The 20,111-nt window shown below is 41.7% G+C and overlaps 1 protein-coding gene across 15 annotated transcripts in view; it reads right to left on the reverse strand.

Moving 5' to 3' along the window:
• Nucleotides 1-20,111, reverse strand: part of DYM (dymeclin) — a 121,880-nt gene that overhangs the window by 33,429 nt on the left and 68,340 nt on the right. For 8 of the 15 annotated variants that reach the window (XM_015887208.2, XM_015887206.2, XM_085529301.1 and 5 more), the window contains one exon: nucleotides 12,868-13,032. The exons of the other annotated variants lie outside the window; for them this stretch is intronic. In XM_015887208.2, the coding sequence (XP_015742694.2) occupies nucleotides 12,868-13,032 (165 nt within the window). The remainder of the gene's footprint in view (nucleotides 1-12,867; nucleotides 13,033-20,111) is intronic. 15 annotated transcript variants of the gene reach the window in all.

The raw sequence follows: 20,111 nt of genomic DNA on the forward strand, positions 1-20,111 counted from the left end.
ACTGCCCAGAATGCCAATATTCAGGTTAAAATAACCAGTTTTCTTCCTCACCAATGGCTTATCCTTTGGAGATACCCCAACACATTTTTGAAGTATCATCACAGCTTTTCTTAGAACACCCTGAAGTCATTTCACAAAGTTTAACTCACGGAGGTCTTTGATCATGGACAAACGTTGCCTTTTAAAGGTACTTGGTTTGTGACGGTCACATCCTTGATGTATGGAAGGTTTAGGGGTCATTTTTGATTCTTAAGGCATGAAAAATGGAATTAAAAAGTGGGAAAAAAATGTATTATGTAAGATTGAAGTTGTTTTCCTCCTCATTGTACGGCAAGTGGGAGACCAGTGGCCATTCATGCACAGGTGAGAATTAAGAGTGTCTCCAAGGCTGGTATATATTCTAGATCACATTGTGGAGAAGCTGAGGCAACAAGGATGACTTAAGGCTGAAGAAAAACCTCGACACAGAATCATCCAGGCTGGAAAAGGCCTCCAAGCTCCCTAAGCCCAACCCCAACCCACCCCACCATGCCCACTGCCCATGTCCCCAGGCGCCACATCTCCAAGGTTCTTGAACATCTTGTTCTTCTGATCTTAGGAATTATGAAATCAACCATTTCTTAACTCCTTCTACAAAGATGGAACATTTATTTTTAATTTAATACAAGGCTGAACCTCACCCACTAAGTGATTACAAACCGAATAGTAATGGCTGCTTAAATGCAAGTGATTTGATTATTACGTGCTATTTGCACACACAATAAAATTCAAACCAGCAATATATGAACTTAACACTTTCAAAAAGTCGATTTCAAGCAGCCTGTGGATTAAAATATATATGTGTGTGTGTGTGTGTGTATAATGGGAAATCACTGAACAACTTTCATCTTGGTCCACCAAAAGCCACAAGACAACAATCAATAAAAAATCCTAAGCATCTGCAATCTCTGCATCAAATCTAATTTACAGCAGGTTGAAGCAGCTTACAAACTCTGCTCCTCACGTACTAAAAAAGAAATGAATGCATAAAATGAAGCTTTTAAAAACAGTTAGGAAAAAAATAATAATAGTAATAATAATAATAAAAAAAGATAAAATTAAGGTTGAAGGTAAATCTGAAGACAGTGTTTTTCCAGACATTGGCTCAAGGAGAAAAACAAAACAAAACAAAACAAAACAAGGACAAAACCGATGACTAAATTTAAATATAATGATATTTTAATGCATATAAAGGACAAAATAAACAGCCTATTATTACTGCGTTAGCAGACAAAAACAACAGAGCTCTAAAGAACAATGCCAAAGAAAAGGGCATATGTCCCTTAATCGCTTCCATTACACGAAGAACAAAAGGTCATATGCATTCAGAAATGGTAAGCAAGTTGTTTGCAGCAAAGCAGTTGCAGAATAGCTCCTAAAGGCAGACCATAAAGCAGACAGTCATGTTAACTCCAAAATACAGGAGTAAAGAAGTAAAATGTGCTGTTAGATCTCCTTGTGGCCTCCCAGTACTTACAATGAGCTTTTAAGCAGGAGGGAGAGCCACTTCTTTACATGGTCTGACAGTGACATGACAAGCATGAATGGCTTTAAACTAAAAGAGGAGGGATGTGCAACTCCCACAGCAGGGCCATGGAAATATGGGATCTCTAAGGTCCCCTCCAACCACGGCTAGTCTATGATTCTATGACCCAACACAATTACATGCCAGTTAATCCAGAGCATAATAATGGAACAGCAATCATGAGATTCATTCAAAACAGGCCTTGCCAAGCTCACACAGTAACGAGGCTGGAAATAAAACACAGCGAGACAGTGCCATTATTGAAGCAGGTTTCTACATGTCATTTATATGACTTTGTTCCACGTGGGATTTTTTAGTAGTAAAAAAACTAGATTGACAAAAAGCAATATGGCAAGTTTTAAACAAAGGGGAAATCAGACACCTGAACACTCTGAAAAATCCCCAAGTTTCCATCTTTAAATAGGTTTTCCCAGTTGGGTTACATTCTTGGGCCCTCTAACTGCCAGCAGCTATTTAAGATTTGCCAATGGAACACAGTGAGACAGAGATGATATCATTGATACACATTAATGGTAAAGAAATACTAAGGCTAAACTCTGTAAATTCATTGTAGGAACTTCAAATAAAGAGAAGAGAGCATTCTTATCTTTTTCCTTTGTCTTTCAGTCATAGAATCACTGAGGTTGGAAAAGTTCACTAAGATCATAAGGTCTAATGATAGAGCCACCACCAGAGGAACCCTGGCCCAGGAGGAGGAATTAATTGCACAAAGTTCCTTTGGTCCACGGTAAAATGGAGGTCAGGCAGTATGAGCCATGAGCTCTTTTGGATCTGAGAATACTTGCATTTAGGCCATGTTCTACACGTCGCTGTATCAGTAGAGATGGAAAGAGTATGGCAGCACAACTTCCACATTTCTGTATTGTTTTTCATATGATAAAATCTGATGAAAACTGTGATTAGGCATCAAGTAGGTTCTTGGGGAGGTGGGGGAGTCCCCATCCATGGAGGTGTTCAGGGGCAATGAGGATGTGGCACATGGGGACACGGTCAGAGAGCACGGTGGGGGAGGGTTGGGAATTTAGTACTGCATCTTCTCAGTCTCCCAGTTCAGAAGTAGACTGTAAATAAATGGAAAGCACACAAACACCAAACACTATCTGCAGATGGAAAAACAGTCCCACAGATCACCAAAATTGATGATGAATGTTCTCAAGACATTTCATCAATACCCTGAGCTGTTCCACTCTCATACACGTGCCAAATGCATTATTGTTCTCAATTTTAAAGAATTAAATATAAGCCATAAACACTGAAACCTCACATTACGTAAACAGTCCTTAAACAATAGGATTTTACAATGCCTGCAAGGACACCACAATTGTATTAGAAGACAAGTCCTGTATAGAGCAAGCCCTAAGAATGCCTTAGGTTTGAGACCTGAGGTCTAAAAGTTAAATCCATTCTGTAACTCCTACATTTTAGGATCATCTCTTTGGCTCGACCTCATGTTTAATGTGTTACAGCAAAAAGAGTGTTGTGACATAATGACTGTACTTGTGTAACGACTACAATGTCTGAGCAAAGGACCTGACACAGAAGGTCAGAGCAGAACAAAGGCATCACAGTGTCTCATACGAAATGCAATAAATTAGTGCTACTTGGGAGGACTGTGCCCAGGCAAGTGCACCACTGGCACTTTGGCAGATGTTTGTGGACCATAGAGCAGTGGTCAGTAACCACTTAAAGAACCAGGGCATGGGATAAATCCATTTAATATGAAGCAGAGTGGAGAGAAACCACCATGTCCCCAAATGCCCATGTCTTTTGAAGAGACCCTGAGGCATTTTGCATTTGAATTATCCAAACAGTAATGACGCAAATAGAACTAGTGAGAGAGGAGAGCCCTGGAGAACCCAAGCGCCTTGCAGGGCAGCTTTATCCGTGGAGAGGCTCCTAGGTAAGAGGGGCTGACTAATAGACATCAAACTGCTAGGCACAAAGTAATAACATACTTTACTTCTATACCTTCCTCACCAATCTGAAGGCCTTCTATGATGCAGTGGCGGCTTCTCTGGACAAATGCAGATGTCATCTACCTGAACTTCTGCAAGGCCTCTGGCATGGTCCCTCACCACATCCTTATCTCTAAATCTCAGAGAGACGTGTTTGAAAACTGGACTATTTGATGGATAAAGAACTGTCTGTATGGTCACAGCCAGAGTACTGTGATCAATGTCTCTGTGTCCAGATGGGTGCAGTGATGAGAGGTAACCCACAGGGGTTTCAATGAGGACGGGCGCTCTACAATATCCTTATGAATGACATCGATGATGGGATTGAGTGCACCCTCAACAGTTTGCAGATGACGCCAAACTCACTGGTGCAGATGATGCAAAAGAAGAGAGTGCCCATCCCTGGAGGTGCCTGAGGCCACGGATGGGACCCTGGGCAGCCTGAGCTGGCAGGAGGCAACCAGACCATTGCAGGGGTGGTGCTGGATAACCTTTAAGGTCACTTCCAAATCAAACCATTCATTGATACGATTCTATGAAATCCCAAAGCACCACAAATGATCTTAATGCAACCAGGGCCACTCCATCTTCCCTATCAAACAGTAAGCATTACAGTCTTCAAATTGTACAGACCTAAACACGATCATAATAAATAAAGTGTTTCAAGATATCCATATTTCAATACAAAAGTTTCTCATTAATTTTGGAGTATACCTTATCTTTCACTGTGAACAGAGAGATCTAAGAGATGTGCTACAAAGACATTCCAAATTCCCAGAGAGAGGAAGAAATGTTCTTATTAATAAAAGCAGAAAGGCATGCAGTCACCACGCACTTATGGCAAAAGTACATAAGCAAAGTCAGGACAATTAATGGAGGCCTTGCATTAACAAACAGGATTTCCTGTTAAAATGGAATCTGAAAGACAAAGAGACTGAGAAAAACACGGAAGTAAGGAATTCAATCTGATGAGACAAAAGTAAATATTTACTAAAGCAACCCTCGAGTATCATTTGCAGAGAATGTGAAATGTATTTTTCAGCTGAAGGCATAAATTGTTGGGCAGCTCATGGCCACCCTCCAACAAACGCTTCCATTACTAAAGCATTAAATCCTTCCCCCACATACGGGTACAGATCATCTCATTCCATCTGGCATTCCAAACAGCATCGCTGTACTTCTACACAAAGGATGGAAATGGGAGAGGATGAGGAATAAAGATGAATTGAAGTATGAACTCAATAGCCAGGCAGCAATCTACAAACTGATTATAAGGTTCATTCATAACTCAATATCCCTGAATTTGGCTCAGGGGTTTTAAGGCATCAGTGTATTTTCCTTTCCTTCCTTAGCTTGCCCTGTTAGAATAAGAAAACTGAATGGACAACAGAACTCGCAGTTCATCTTTTCCATCCACTTGCTCTGCATTCAACATAGGGAGAATGCTCCATAGCTGCTGCGAGGAGACATTTGACTTCAATTAAGGCAGAGCAGTGTGGGTGAGCGCTGAAGGAAATTGCTGGAGAAAGTCAAAGTGCAACTCCCACCCAAAAGCCAAAGACCCTGAATAATGAGACAACAAGAAAATTCAGAAGACCCAAACCAGGCACAGGTCCGACCACCAAGAAGTGCTTCCAAACCATCCTGGATGCAGAGATTGTCTCTTGCATAACAACAGGACATTTTCTCTATTTCTTAAAACCCCCAAAGGGCAGAAAATCAGAAAGATTTCCATAATTCTTCATAATAAAGTGTGTTTTTCATCTCCCAAATCCATAAATTCAGCTTTTTCCTTTATGGGACCTTTTACCCCTTAGAGCCCAACAGCACACATGCCCATTCCTTGACACCTGAAATAACGACAGAACCTTTCACTTGTTCATTTTCATCTTTTGAGGACAAGAGGTAATGGCTGCATGTTGTGCCATGGGAGTTTTGGGTTGGAGATCTTGGAAGTCTTTCCAACCTTTGTGATTCTATAGTTCTATGATTTCCCATGCAATTTCATTATGAACAGCAAAGCTGACCCTCTCCATTTACCTTCTGCACCTACAGAACGCATCTGGGAACACACTGCACACAACATGAAGTGCTCTGAGGTCCTGGTTACAGCTGGAAAATGGCAGAACAGATCATCTGCAATCCTTTAAGGAAGAAATGATGCTTGGAGCCCTGAGTTTGCACAGCTTTGCCTCCACCACTGGCACTGCTCTACTAGAAACAACAGACATGCAATGAGAACCAGCACAGTGCAGAGGAAAGCCTTGGCAGGACTACTGATGGAGCTCAGCCTTTGAGCATCCCTTCTCCTTTTAAAAACTCCCTCCATGTTCAGCAGTAGCACATCTCACCCACACTTCATGACCCAACCCTGACAGAACTAAAATATTAATCACATTTCCTCACTGTAATCTACTTAATATGGTGTTGTTTTTTTTTTAAATTATTTTCCTTCTTGAATTAAAAAGGTGTTACAAATGCAATCTTTCTAAATCTCGTTGACTACAAGGCATGAAGAACCCTTATGCAAGAGAAAGCAGATCTTACTTTAGGTAACATTTCCAATTTATTGTTCATGTTTCCTATTTCAGTAGGAAAAAGTTTATTTCCCACATTGACTGTCATCCCAGATCCCATCCCATGCTGAATTTCTCACTCTCAGAATAGGTTATTTCATTGCCATACACAAACACACACCAGCCTCACAACTGGTGGGAAGACCGACACGGATTTGATTTCATGATTCATTTCAGCATACTTGTAGTTGTGCAATATTTTTCCATCTTGAAAACCAACAAGATTTGGTGTTTGTTTTGTTTTTCTAAGTCCCAATCCCTCAAGTTGCACAGTAATTATATTTACATTGTCTCCAGTCTGTGTGGAAATTAACCTCATTCCCACAAAGAAAAGAGGCTGTGCTTTGCACTTTACCTCCCACTCAGACTCATCCATTTACTCCCTGTCTGCTTCTATCACTTAAAAAATGCTCCCTATCTCTACAAAAAAGCCCTCCCCAGAATCATCAATGTTGGAAAAGACCTCTGATGTCACCAAGTCCAACTGTCAACCCAACTCCAGCATGGCCACTCACAGAATCACAGAATCACAAAGGTTGGAAAAGATATCAAAGACCATCAAGTCCAACCCCAACCCATCCCCACCATGGCCACTAAGCCATGACCCTAAAATGATTCCATGATTGTATTCTGTAACCCTGAATTAAACTCCATCCAAGTGCAAAGACCACTTTTCACAGCCCATTTGGTGTTATGTGCGCTCACCTGTATCTTAAACTCTTCTGGATACTACAACCATTAACAAATAGAACCCACTGTGCAAATGCATCTACTGGATGCAGACAAATCAACACAGCAAGTTCTGTAAAACTACACTGCAAATCACCTCTGGAAATACAGGAAATTTCTTTCAGGGTAAAATCCTACAACAGCAAGTACTGGCAATTAATGAAAACTCACAGGCAATGTGATGCAATACTGCACATCGTGCACCTAGAAGCACGTAGAAAGTAACAAAGCTCATGAGGCAGGAACATGATACGGAAACTTGAAAACCTTCTTTCATTAGTGAACGTGTCTTGAACTTGTTTTCAGCTCGGCTGATGCCCCAGAAAACCTTTCCAGCATTGAGAACCAAAGCCAAGCACTGATCGCTGTCCTGGAGGTTGCACTGGGGCTGCAGCATTACTCATCTTTGGAAGCCAGTTGAGGTTCTTGTTTCCCTCTCCCACTGCTTGTTCTGATCAGTGGCTGTTGCAGTGGGAGCATTCCCATCCATGTTTTCTCACAAATGCAGTGCACAAACACAGAACAACAAAAGCCCTTCAGCTCTCAGGCCCACGTCCTGCTCTACAGGGGGGGATCCAAACCCTCATAGCATGTCTGAAAACAAACCTTTGGAGGATTGCAATAAGAACTGAATTTCTCCCCTTTTTTGCACCTCTCTACTTTTTTGTCATGGTTATCAATGGTGACATCAAAATGCAAGAAGATGGCTCTTTTCCTTGATGTTCTCATCAGAAGCTGGAAACAAAAGGAGTGTAAGCATTGTCCTGACAGTGCCACCAACACTGCATAAGAGGAATGTCTCAAGTGACTGAGATCAGTGCGGATGAATGCAGATGCCAGCTCCCAAATCTTTGGCAGCTGCTTGGACCTGTCTGGGCTTACTGACAAATGTCATATCAAATGTCTTATCTCCTACACTAATATCAGAAATCTCTTATCATTGAATTCTTCACAGACATTTGCCAGAACTTACTTTGTCAGTGCCATCCATACGTGCACTATATGAACCCTTTAACCACCTGCATCTCTCTTCAAAGGAATTTCTGGAAATTTCTTTGCACCCAACTCTTCTGGGGTACTTATGGACCATTATCTGCTCAAATTGATGAAGTTCTTTAAATATTCAGTTCTTAAGGCACTGTGCAGTTCCAGGTGGACACCCCAACCTTCCTTCCAGACATCCATGAATATCCATTGAACAATTCACTCTCAGTATCAGTGGAAGAAGTCAGTAACCCATAGCACTCAAAAGGAAAAAAGATGCATATATTCTGATGCTTCATTTCAGACATTCTGCCTGGAACATCTGAATCTCAATTACCAATCTATGTCCTAGCAGCAGCCAGCATTTTCCACTAGCTGAATCCGAATTCAGCCCTGGGATCACAGCTCCAGCCTGCTGATCTGCTATGAGAGATGATGAAGAGGCATAAGCCAAAATGTAGAGATTGGTGAGAATCCGTGCTTTAATTTTACAAATTGGAAGATGGTTTGAATCTGTACCATATGTTTGTTATTTTCCAAGTGAATAATTCTCTATATTTAGGCAATAATTACACATTTTACTGAGCTGCCTTCTCCAGCCAAAGTTCACCCAGCACTGTCTGAGACAGCAAAATAGACAAAAGTGCATCACCAGGTGGATAAAACAGAGAAAATACACATTGCCCTGTGTGCTGCAGTGATGATGCCTTATGGAAGCCATTGGAGAGCTGTTCTGCATCCTGAGATGCTCAGCATATACTATAAAGCATCTGACTTAAGCAAAACTTTTTAGTCTAAGCCAAAGACTGGCTTCCATGAGCATTAATTCTGATTTTAACTGTAAACTATTAAGATACGTTCAATCTGACATTTATTTCATTAGCGTTCTCCTGAACTCTTCAGGCAAGCTATAAGAACATTTCTCTTTTCAGCCTCCAAACAATGGCTTATTTACATACTGATAAAAGAATATGATGCCCTCCCCAGCACTGATTAACTGCCAGAAATGACGTATGAACCCCCCAGATTCTGAACGCGCTGCAGCAATGGAAACGTGTGAAAGTAACTGTTCCAATTCCATCTCATGGGAATGTGGGCTCATAAGTGTTCAATTAAAGCCGATTCCCTTCGATCAAGATGTGCTTTAGGCTTTAGGTTCACATGTTAATGCAGTAGGATGCATCTAGATCGTGCCTGTGGTAAACTTTTTACCAGGGTTAGAGAAATCTTAACTATTATATAGAAAGAACGTAGCTCTCACATGCCATCTTTTAAGGAAAACTGTAGGATGACCAAGCCAGCGAAAACCCTGCATGTGAATCTGCCTGCAACTCAGATTTTCATGCCAAAAGCAGCCACTCTGATCTGCAGTCTGACAAAAACCATAGGAACTCCCCCTGCTATGCTTCCTCCTTCGAGCCCAATGCCTGCGGATGGACTTGGACATATCTTTTAGGAAGGCATCCAATCTCATTTAAAAATTCCAGCCTTGGGAAGTCCAGAACTCTCGTTCAACTATTCCTATGAATCATCCACCATGTAAAAAGCGCAAACCAGTCTGAATTGGTTTTTGATCTGAACTGGTTTTGCTTCAATTTTCAGCTACTGAACACAGTATATTTCTGCATTCTGAACAGAAGGGCCCCTTTCCCAGCAAATCTCTTTACCCTTAACAACCTGAAATATTTCAGAGTAAACTCATGAAACTGCCCAAGCCAACTTTAAGTCAAGTCAATACTTTTTGGACCTTCTATCCCAAAAGCACGACCTACACGACGAAATTCCACTTGCTCCATGAAGATGCTCCTTGATGGCATCAAGCCTGGTTGGGCGCTTTCTGGCATCAGCAATTTTGATTGCTGCTTCCATAAACACAATGCCCACAATATGATTTTTGGTAGGGCAGAAGTTAATGAACCAGTGTGTGAGGGTTTCCAGTAGATAGACAACCAGCGAGGAGCATCCATCTGAACTCTATTTCGAGACCCAGGTGATTTTTCACCACCACGTACCCACAGCATTGATTTTCTATCTCAACGGTTTCTTGATCAATATGCTGTAAGACAAGTAACTCATAATAGAATTATTTATAAACAATTCCCTTCTGCCAAGTCACTCAATGTTGAGTGTAAAGTGATCCTCTCATAATTAAAAAACTCTCCAAGAAAATTACCAGCAGCCAGCTGAAAAATTGCAATCAAAAAGCAATAACACTGAATTGTAGTAACTCAGACCTCTGCAGGAACTTCTATTTTTGTTGGGGTTTTGTTCCAAAGGAACACAATGAAATGAGCTGATTTATTTATAACCCATTGCAGTGGCCAAAGCCAAAGCCTCATCTCCTGACCCGTGAGCCCAGAGCAGGAACTGAGCCCACACAAAACATCTTCAGTGAAGCCCAGATTAGGTTCTGTAAGAACATACAGGCTGCTTGACAGACATCTCAGCGCAGCAGTATCATCAAGCAAGCCTGCACTCTCAAGCAGTCATAGAATCATACAACTACTCAGGTTGGAAAAGACCTCAAAGATCATCAAGTCCAAACGTAGGAAATATTAACACAACTTCACAATCTTTTTCCTTTATCAATTTTTGCTCACCGTCACTTTTATTTATTTCTTTTGTCAGTTAATTGAATTGCCACCTGTGCCATGGTCTACCTATAACTAAGCCATAATTATGCTCCATGATAACACAGTGATACTGAGATCTGTGAGCAGCCCAGCCTGGTTCACTCACAGCATCATTTTCCTGCAGAACTGGCATTTTGGAACCTCCCTCAATCTCAATCTGCTCTCATGAGTTAAAATCCCAGGGAAGGAAGGAGGTTCAATAGTAAATACATCTTTCTCCCCACCTTCCCTTCAGAGGCTGATGCAGAAGAAAGTATGTCACCCGAGCTGCTCTGAAGGCAATACCTGGACACTTTTCCTGTTTGTCCCAGCACTGGGAACAAGAGAGACACAACCAGGAGGAGGACCAGCCGGCTTTAGGCAGAGCTTCACCATGGCACTGCGGCTACAGAAACATTCCTGGTCCTCAGCAGTGTTTTCAAAGTGAATCTGCAAGGCTCTGATCTGCAGAGACTGCACACTCTTACAGTGACACAATTGCATAATCCCATTGACTCTGGTGGCACGGGAGGGATATGATTGCAGAGCTCATCTGTGTCAGGATGCAGAATGCATGCCCAGACTGCTGAAAGGTGCATTAAGACTATATTGGCTACGTTGTGCTGCTTGAGCAAACATAATATTAAGTAATAAAAGATATGCACTGTGAGTAAACTACGCAAATTCGACATCACATTTCTTTGCCTTCCTTTGGACAAAAGACCTAATTCCAATGAAGTCACACAGCTCTTCCTTTTGCCCATTTTCATTTAGAAAACCCACCAGAACTAACAAGGGCACTCAATTCCATCCCAGGCCACAACTGCTGCTGCTGCAGACAGATAAATAGGCAGATATCCTCTCTCCTTCCCCTCCACCCCAACTTTAACCAATATCAGCTGTTCAGTGAGCATAGGATGAGCAGTGTCCATCGATCTGACAGGTCCCAGCATCACACACAGCTCTGTGGTGGCTTAGAAACAAACAGCACTGATCAGGACAAAGTTTTAATGGTTTTTACCTGGACTGCTGCAAAATGCATGCAAAGGGAAGGATGCGACCTATAAATCACCATAATTAGTTCCTGTTGGCCATCAGAGGAATGCATAAACTACTAGCAGGGCAAAACAGTGCTGCAGTTAATACTGGATGCAGCCAAATCTCATACTAGTAAACTCTCTCCACCAGTTTCAGCAGGGGGCTGCACCCAGATGCACTTTTTGCTCTAAGAGCTTCATAAGCTTGTTATATGAAAAGAGCTACAGGGTTATCAGTGCTGCTTTCACCCATAAAGCCACCATACAAAGATTTTGCTGTGAACTGCCATCCTTGATATTACTCATCTTTAAATGACGTCTTTGAAATCTGACGGATTTTGCCTGCTTTCATACCATACTGCTCTAAATTAATCTGGAGAAGGACCCTGGGATTTCCATCTCCTGTTGAGAGCCCCCAGTGTAACTCTCCATCACTAAGTACCACTGTAACATTCCTTTTGTACCAGAGGAGCTATTTCAGCTTGCATGCAATGTTTCCTTCCCTTGACAATCAAGTTGGTTTTACTTATGTTCACTATGTGGTTTGCTGCTATTGTACACTGGTTAGCTGGGAAGATGCATTTCCAGGCTGGGTGCTTTTCATCCTCTCTCCAATGCTGCCATGCAACTTTTCCTTATTTTCCTAAATCTTTTAGCATTTTGTTTAAAATAATTATCAACAGCATCAGCAGTGAAGTAGTGAAAATCAGTTTTTGCTTGGAAAAAACATCTTAAAGGAAACATTTAGGTATTACGCCTAGAATTCATTTAATTCCTCCTATATTTTACAGTTTCATGGAGCATCCACAATTCTGCATCATGAACTTTCATGTTATCAGCATGAGCTGATGGAATCATACTGTTCTTCTCATGTGGTATCAGCAAAACTGATAACATCAAAAAGCAGACCTGTCTTAATTTGTCATTAAGTGCCACGATATGAAATTTCATCATTCCCATTCTTGAAAAATGATTTATATACAGTGGTACTGAAACAATGGGCATCAGGGAAGTGCTGGACACATTTAAGACAGCTTCTACTGCTGCTCTACTTACAAAGTACACAACTGCATGGAAGCTTTGTGAATCACAGCTTACACTTCTTACATCATAGCTCTGGAAAAGGGTTTCAACCTTAAGTATATTCACTCTTAGCATGAAAAGGATTCATAACTTCCAAAAGCCACGTGTTAATTTGTGCTCAGTCTTTGATGACAGATATTCTGAACGAGAATATCCATTTCTACCACATTTTCAGGACACATACCAAAGATGCCATAAAGACACAAAGTACCCCTTCCCCATCCCACGTCACCCGTCACTCAGAACATGCACAGAGCAGGCACGGAGCATGCAGCATGCAGTAAGTGCAGAGCAGAGGTTAATAACCTGGCGGCATAGGATCTGAGAATGTGAGAACAAGTTAAAGACAAGAGTTCCTCTCCATTGTCACTGAGGGTCGAGAAGCAATGCTGCAGCGTGGAGCAGTGCGAGTGGGGGAAATACAGTTTGTCCAAGACATAGACATATCTCCGCAAGTGGCGGCAGGTATAACTGAAAGACAAGGGTAGGGGGAGAAAACAGAAAGAGAGGTATTGTTCTTTAAGAAAGCTAATTCATGTCACCCGTGTTTTGTGCCAAGAGTCAATGGAAGGCGCCTAAGAAAGCAATGGAGCATCCTGTCACACTGGGAGATAGATGAGCCAGCTCTCCATGAGCATGAGGATGCTCCTACCTGGTTGAGTGCTGACCCCAGCGCAGCCCAAGGATCTCCTGTATGGAGTGCCCTTGGACTCATCTCTTTCACTGACTTCGGAACAAAGAAATCAGCACTTGATTTCCAGTCTACAGACTCCTTTGTGAATCAAAACCCTCATTTCAGTTTTGTAGGTTAAAACTCAATCAATACATTTTCTATCCCCAGATAATGAGTACAAGACCAACTGAGTCTCAGGTGCCATCATCAGGTTTCTAAACCTAACACTTTAACAGGACCAACATCTCTAATTGATTTGGTTTAAATAGCAATCACTACTAGGATAAAATGATCACCTACCTGTACTGAGAAAGTCGAGAAACACAAAGATTTGGGGCACACTGTTTGCTTTATGCAAACAAAGTTAGGACTTCTTACTAACTTTCAGTAGGGAAGCAGCCACTGGGATGCAATCTCTTAAGGCATCATATCTCTCTCTGACCACAACTCTAAGTGCTATCAGTATGCTGCAAGCAGTGCAACATCCAATTAGTGGACAGGACAGGGAATGTTTTACAGAACACCATAATAAAGCAGAGCTGCCCCTCCAGCTGCCCACAAAGCCCACAGGACTTTTTCCAAAAGATTAAAGATCATCTTTGAGAATGTTGTTGCTTTGAAGACTTAAACCATCGCACGTCGATTATTTATATTTAGTTGATCAAGTATTTTACTACTCATTACTAGAAAAACTGTACAGTTTTTCAAGCTGTAAAAATCTCATTCCATCCATTTCATCCCCTAATACCACATACCCTCCATAGCCCCCTCACAAGAATGAAACTTGATCTTTCAGTGAAATGATCACATTTGGGTTCAACTGGCAAAATGAATGGGAACAGTATGTGATGGGAGGAAGAATTCCCCATAAGGTCATACAATCATAGAATGACTTGGGCTGGAAGAGACCTTAAAGATCACTTAGTTCCGTTCCCCTTCCACGACCTGATTGTCAGCCACCATCTCAGGCTGCCCAGGGCCCCATCCAACCTGGCCTTTAACTCTCCCTTCAAGAACCCAAGGGCTCCAATGAGGCCTCACTGAAGCTCTCCCTTCTCCAGCATGAACAAGCCCAGAGACCTCATGCTCTGCTGGGACAGTGAACAGTGAGGCTGTAGATTCTGTCCCTGCTTCCAGTTACTGAAAGGTACAACTTCAACTGATGCCATGAGTAGTGCAACCCTATACAGCTGTCTGCTGCCTTGTACTACAGCCACAGGACACATCACACCAAAGGCTTAGCATTTACAGCATTACATCCTTTCTTTAGCTATATCACAGCTCCAACAAATCTGAAGAAGAGACATTAAAGAACATCATATTTGACAGGTGGTAGTGTGTACTTTTGTTTATGTACTTTCTTTACCCCAAGGACCAAACTTTCACTAAAATACCCTTCCAAAATAAATCTGTATCTCCTCTAACAAAAAGTAAGAAGAGCGTGATCAGCACTTTGAATATTGATAACAAAACATTACAGGAGTAATGTTAATGAGTAATAATAGCTACAAAATAGTGTCTGGTTATAAATGCTTGGGAAAACAGGGTTGAATTATCCAAAATTATAATATTTTATATACATATATTTATATACGTATTTTCACCTAACAAACATTGGTTCCCATCTTTTGAGGCACTCAAAATAATAGATCTCTTCTAATATATAAGTATTACTATAGCTACATTCTGTATGCACTTATTAAAGAAGAAATCTCACATGCCCCATATTAAGCCTTAAACCATGAATATTCTTTGTATTTAACAGACACTGCTTAGTGACAATCAAAAGAAACCCCCTAAATGTTCAAATCCAAACTGAAATCCAAGTTAGAAACAATTCTTTCTAGGCTGCAGAGACAGCAACCAAGACCAGATAAACACCCACCATTACCATCAGGTCATCTGTGAGTCCCCAGTGCAAACTCCGTGCAGTCCAAGAGATGTACAGAAGAATAAACTCACAGACTCAACAGAGTTGTTGAGTTAAACAGAACAAGTGGTGGAATTGGTAATATACTGACAGCAGTTTTTTAACTGGAACTTTAAGGACTTGAACAAGACAAGAGCACCAAGCGACTCATGCAGAGCCACTGCCATCCTCACTGATTTAAACCAGAAAGTGAATATTTTCCCTGCTGAAGTCAATCGAAATTTTAAAACAAATATATCAGACAAAAACATCAACAGCACCAATCCGGTATCTTTTTAACAACACGGAAATGAAACAGACTGGGTTAGCGTACAGAAGAAACACAGAATTCACTCAGCCCTCTGTAAATGCAATGTAGTCTGAAACAACATATACAAGATTCAAAAGACAAGTTCCCAGTGCTAATGGTTAAGTAACTGTAATTCATAATCTTCCTCTCTCAGTGCACGCCAGATTTTATGAAGGTTATAAATCTTCAACATCATTGAGAAAAAGGACGGTCTTGAAGACATACATACCATATGCATTAGCTCAGAGAAACTAGATTAATCTGCAGCAATAAAAAAAAAAAAAAAGCCAATTTTGCTAAGCCTGATTAACTATCTAGGTCATATTGTTTCTGAGGCAGGATGTTAAAAATGCACCACAAAACGTCTTCTGCTAAGTTTGAAGACTTAATAACTGGAGTTTCACAAGGGAGTTATGCTACAACATGACCCTATGGGGAAGCCAGCATGAAATCGTTTTTATAAAAAACAATGAAGAACAAGCTAATTAAGGTTCAGCACATGGTAGTCAGCCTCCCAAACTATCTCAGTACATGCAGGGAGAATGTTGCGACGTGCCACAAAGATTTTACTCCTGTTCATGTCAGACAATCTATACTCCAGGAGTCCTACTTGTCATTATCTTATGTTCCCAAATACAAATGCAACAAAAATGCACTCTACACCCACTCAAACCTAAAGAGAAGATAACAATAACTGACTTGATCGCCTGATCTGTAAGAACGGCTGTTTTGTTCTCTGCCTAAGATATTATTAAAGTTGTTTTATATAGCACAAACAGCAGAAACGCAACCCAGCAAAAGCAGGCTTGCCTCCCTGCCAACAGAAAATTACAACACAAGATTAAGATATGGGACAAATTATCAGTTCTGTTTAGCATTCTGCTATTTATGACACGATGATCATAGAATCATAGAATGGTTTGGGTTGGAAAGGATCTTTAAGATCATCTAATTCCAATCCACTGCTGTAGGCAGGGATACCTCCATCTAGAGCAGGTTGCTCACAACCCCATCCAGCCTGGCTGTGAATGCTACCAGGGAGGGGGCATCCACAACCTCTTTGGGCAGCCTGCTCCAGTTCATCACCACCCTCACAGTAAGGCATTTCCTCCCAGTATCTAACCCAAACTTACCCTCTTCCAGTTTAAAACCATTTCCCCTCACCCTGTCACCACATGCCCTCATAAAAAGTCCCCTCCCCCCTCAAGCTTTCCTGTCATACACTTAACATACTATTGGAGTTGGTGCTGGGGAATGCAGATGCAGATGAACCATTCCTTGGAAGATGTACATTCAAGAATCATGGAGATGTGGCACTTGCAGACAAGGTCAGTGGGTATGGAGGGGAAGGGCTGGGGTTGGACCTGGGGGTCTTGGAGGTCTTCTCCAACCTCAACGATTCTGTGGTCAGCTCCAACTCTGCAGTCTGCGTGAAGCTGCAAACCTCCCATGGAAGGAAACCTGCAGGGCAGAGCAGGAGGGACTGCAGCACTGCTCACCCCAACCATCGCCCATTGCACAACAGGATCCATCCAGTCTGAGCCCATGTAAATTGTGGTATTCGGTGAAAGAGCTATTTGTGGACTGAAGAGTACAATTAATGAGTTACAGAGGCATGTCTCTACACAGCTTCATAGCCAATTTATTTATTCATTGCAGAGTTAAGTGTATTTACTATTCCTAAAAGCCTGTTCTTTTCTCAACTTGCTGTAGGCCACGACCATTAAAAAGGTTAGTCATTCAACGGTTTAAAGACCAGTTGCACTTTAAAGCAGTTAAATCCTGATCCTTTCTTTTGCACCAATGGAGTTTCATCCTCCATTTTAAAGTCTAAGATGTTTTCAAGAGCAGTATTTTACTTCTGAGCCATGCAAAATAAGGTAAAAGCACATGGTGGTAGAAGTACCGTGACTCAACTTCTTATGGACTCAGATGGGTTTTATCTTCCTAAAATCAGTTCAAAAGCCTGCCTGAAAATGCACACAGCCATGGTGTCCAAAAGCAAAACTTTTGTGTGCTGTATAGAACTGCTGCAAAAAAAACACCTTCACACACCAGGAAAGAGACACTGCAAACCAGGAAAGTGTTACCCATGGGTGATGGCATCAGCTATAATGTGAAATAAGCAGCAGCCACACAAAAACAGAAGCCATGATTGAAAATTGGTGCTATTTTATATCAGTGCTATGCTCTTTTATATTAATGCCCACTTAAAGCCACAGCACGATTTTCATCTATGAGATAAACCCTTCTCAGTTTGTTGTTCATTCATTTGTTTAGATTGTAGCTAGCAGTTTTTTTCCCCAGAGAGAAGATTTCTAGAAAGGAAATAGTATCTGCTGTGCCTGAATGAAGCAGCGATGAGCCAAGCAGCCTGCAACTGAAGACACAGGACAGGACCAAGCACGTTATTGTCCTGAGTCACTCTGCAGTTTGTTTTGAATGGAACGTATTTATGGGACAGCGTTCCTTAAAGGAAATAACAAAGACAAAACTGCAGTTTCTGTGATTCTCCTACAACAACGGATAACAGCTTCTAAAAGACTACTAGCATTCCCTTTTGTTTTTAAACTCTCAGACCTTGCGGAGTATATAGTTTATTGGTACAAAAAGAACTTTTTAAATTGTAAAAAATACACGGATCTCTTCACAGTAGATCCCCAAGATCCCCAAAAATAGTAAAAATAGTAATAGTAAAAACTCAGTAATTGTTTTCAGAGCATTGATTTTCTTTTCTTCCAGACCATTTAGCAGAAGTCCAAATAGCACTAGCAGGACTGGAGTAGCACTGATAGCTTTCTCATTTTTGCTTCTTGTCAAGTGTAAGATAAAATGTGTAACAAGAATTGCAGCTCTATGTCCAATTATTTTTGTGCTAATTCTTTACCCAGAGAGTGGTGAGGGCCCAGCACTGCTGCCCCAAGCTGTAGGTGCCCCATCCTTAGAGCTGCCCGAGGCCATGGATGGGCCCTGGGCAGTCTGAGCTGGGGGGGCGGCCAGCCCATGGCAGGGGTGGTGCTGAGGGGTCCCAAGCACTTCTAACGGCATGCAGGGTGCTCAGCTGCTCGTGCCAGATGGAGAATGATGGCATTACTGTCCCATCAGGAGTCCCAGCAGGACCCACCAGGCTTACATCCAATTCAAGGATATTTCCATGTTGGAAACAGCTGACATCATCCTAAAGCCTCACCTCCATATGTTACACCCCAGCACAAACAGGCCAACGCCATGGAGCACTCCTCTGTCTGTTAATGCAGTGTTTTTATGTCTGCTCACAACTACACACAATGCACACCGGCATGCTTCAATCCTTTTAAAAAGTAGCTTGTGTTTACTGTGCTATCAGCAAGATATTTGACACTGATATTCTCTTCTCCTTATCTCAGAAATGGTTGTGTCCCCTTGTTTGTCACAGCTTTTCCTGCTAATTGCAATGACACCTCCCCATTTTGGCAGGACTGATCAGCTTATCATCATCTCCACTGCTCATCTAGGTCAACAAGCTGCTAACAAAGCCAGCATATGCTGCTTTTGTTTAATACTGCCAAGATCTTTACAAATTGCTTTTATCTCCCAACAAAATCACTCCAGAGATTCTCAAACCTCCAATGAGGTTGGAAAAGACCTCTATGATCCCCAAGCACAATTCCAGTGCATCCCACCATGCCCACTGGCCATGTCACTATGTGCCATATCTCTGCAGTTCTGGAACACCCCCAAGGACAGTGACCCCATCACTCTCTGGGCAGCCCATGCCCAGTGCCTCACCAGTCTTTTGGAGAATATTTTTTTCCTAGTATCCAGCCTGAACATCCGCTGCTACAACTTTAGGCCATCCCCTCTGATACTATCATACCTGGGAAATACCATGAATGCCCTTAGCTCTCAGCACATATGGGACAATGCAAACCTGCACATTCCAAAGCATCCCAAAGCCACGCAGCTCCAAGCAACACAAATGCTCTGTTACAGAAGTTCCAATGGAAAAGTAAGAAAGGACACAGTTTTCTACTGTGTGAGTCAATGTGAAGGTTGGTTATCATGCTATTACTCTTTCTGCTAATGTCCTATGTCTAATTACCTTACTTCTTGATTACTGAAAACTGAAAGCTGACATTTATGAAATCAGGCTTTTCCCATACAGTGCCTCATTGGGTCAAACAGTCACACCCCTAAATTCAGAATAGTCCTAAAAAACATCATATCTAAAAGCAGTTCTGACTTAACACCATTCATTCCACTGATGCAAGAAAGAAGCCAAGAAGCCAGAAATATGATTTTAGCAGAAATGCTGCGCACTCTGCTCATTATTTCACTTTGTTCCACGCATATATCTCATTAAGTTCCAAGAGCTCTGAAATTTTAACATTTAAAAATGAGAAGCCACTTTCTTTGTTGTTGTTGTTGATGAAAGAGAACCAAATCAGAAGCCAAAAGGCTCTGAAGCATTTCTGCAGCAACCTGACCATTTCTTCCAGTCTTTCTCCTTAAGAAATTCCTTTAATTTGGTTACCTCGGTTGCACCGGTGTTCTGCACCAACTGCCCCACTGCTCTACAGGAAGCTGGATGCTACAGGGCTGCCCAAAAGCACCTGAACATCAAAGGGCACAAAGAGGCAGGAAAACCAGAACGATCAGTGCAAACCACGGTGGGGAGG

The sequence above is a fragment of the Coturnix japonica genome, chromosome Z (assembly GCF_054131305.1).
Source record: "Coturnix japonica strain WE chromosome Z, WE-NBRP24, whole genome shotgun sequence".
Lineage (NCBI taxonomy): Eukaryota > Metazoa > Chordata > Aves > Galliformes > Phasianidae > Coturnix > Coturnix japonica.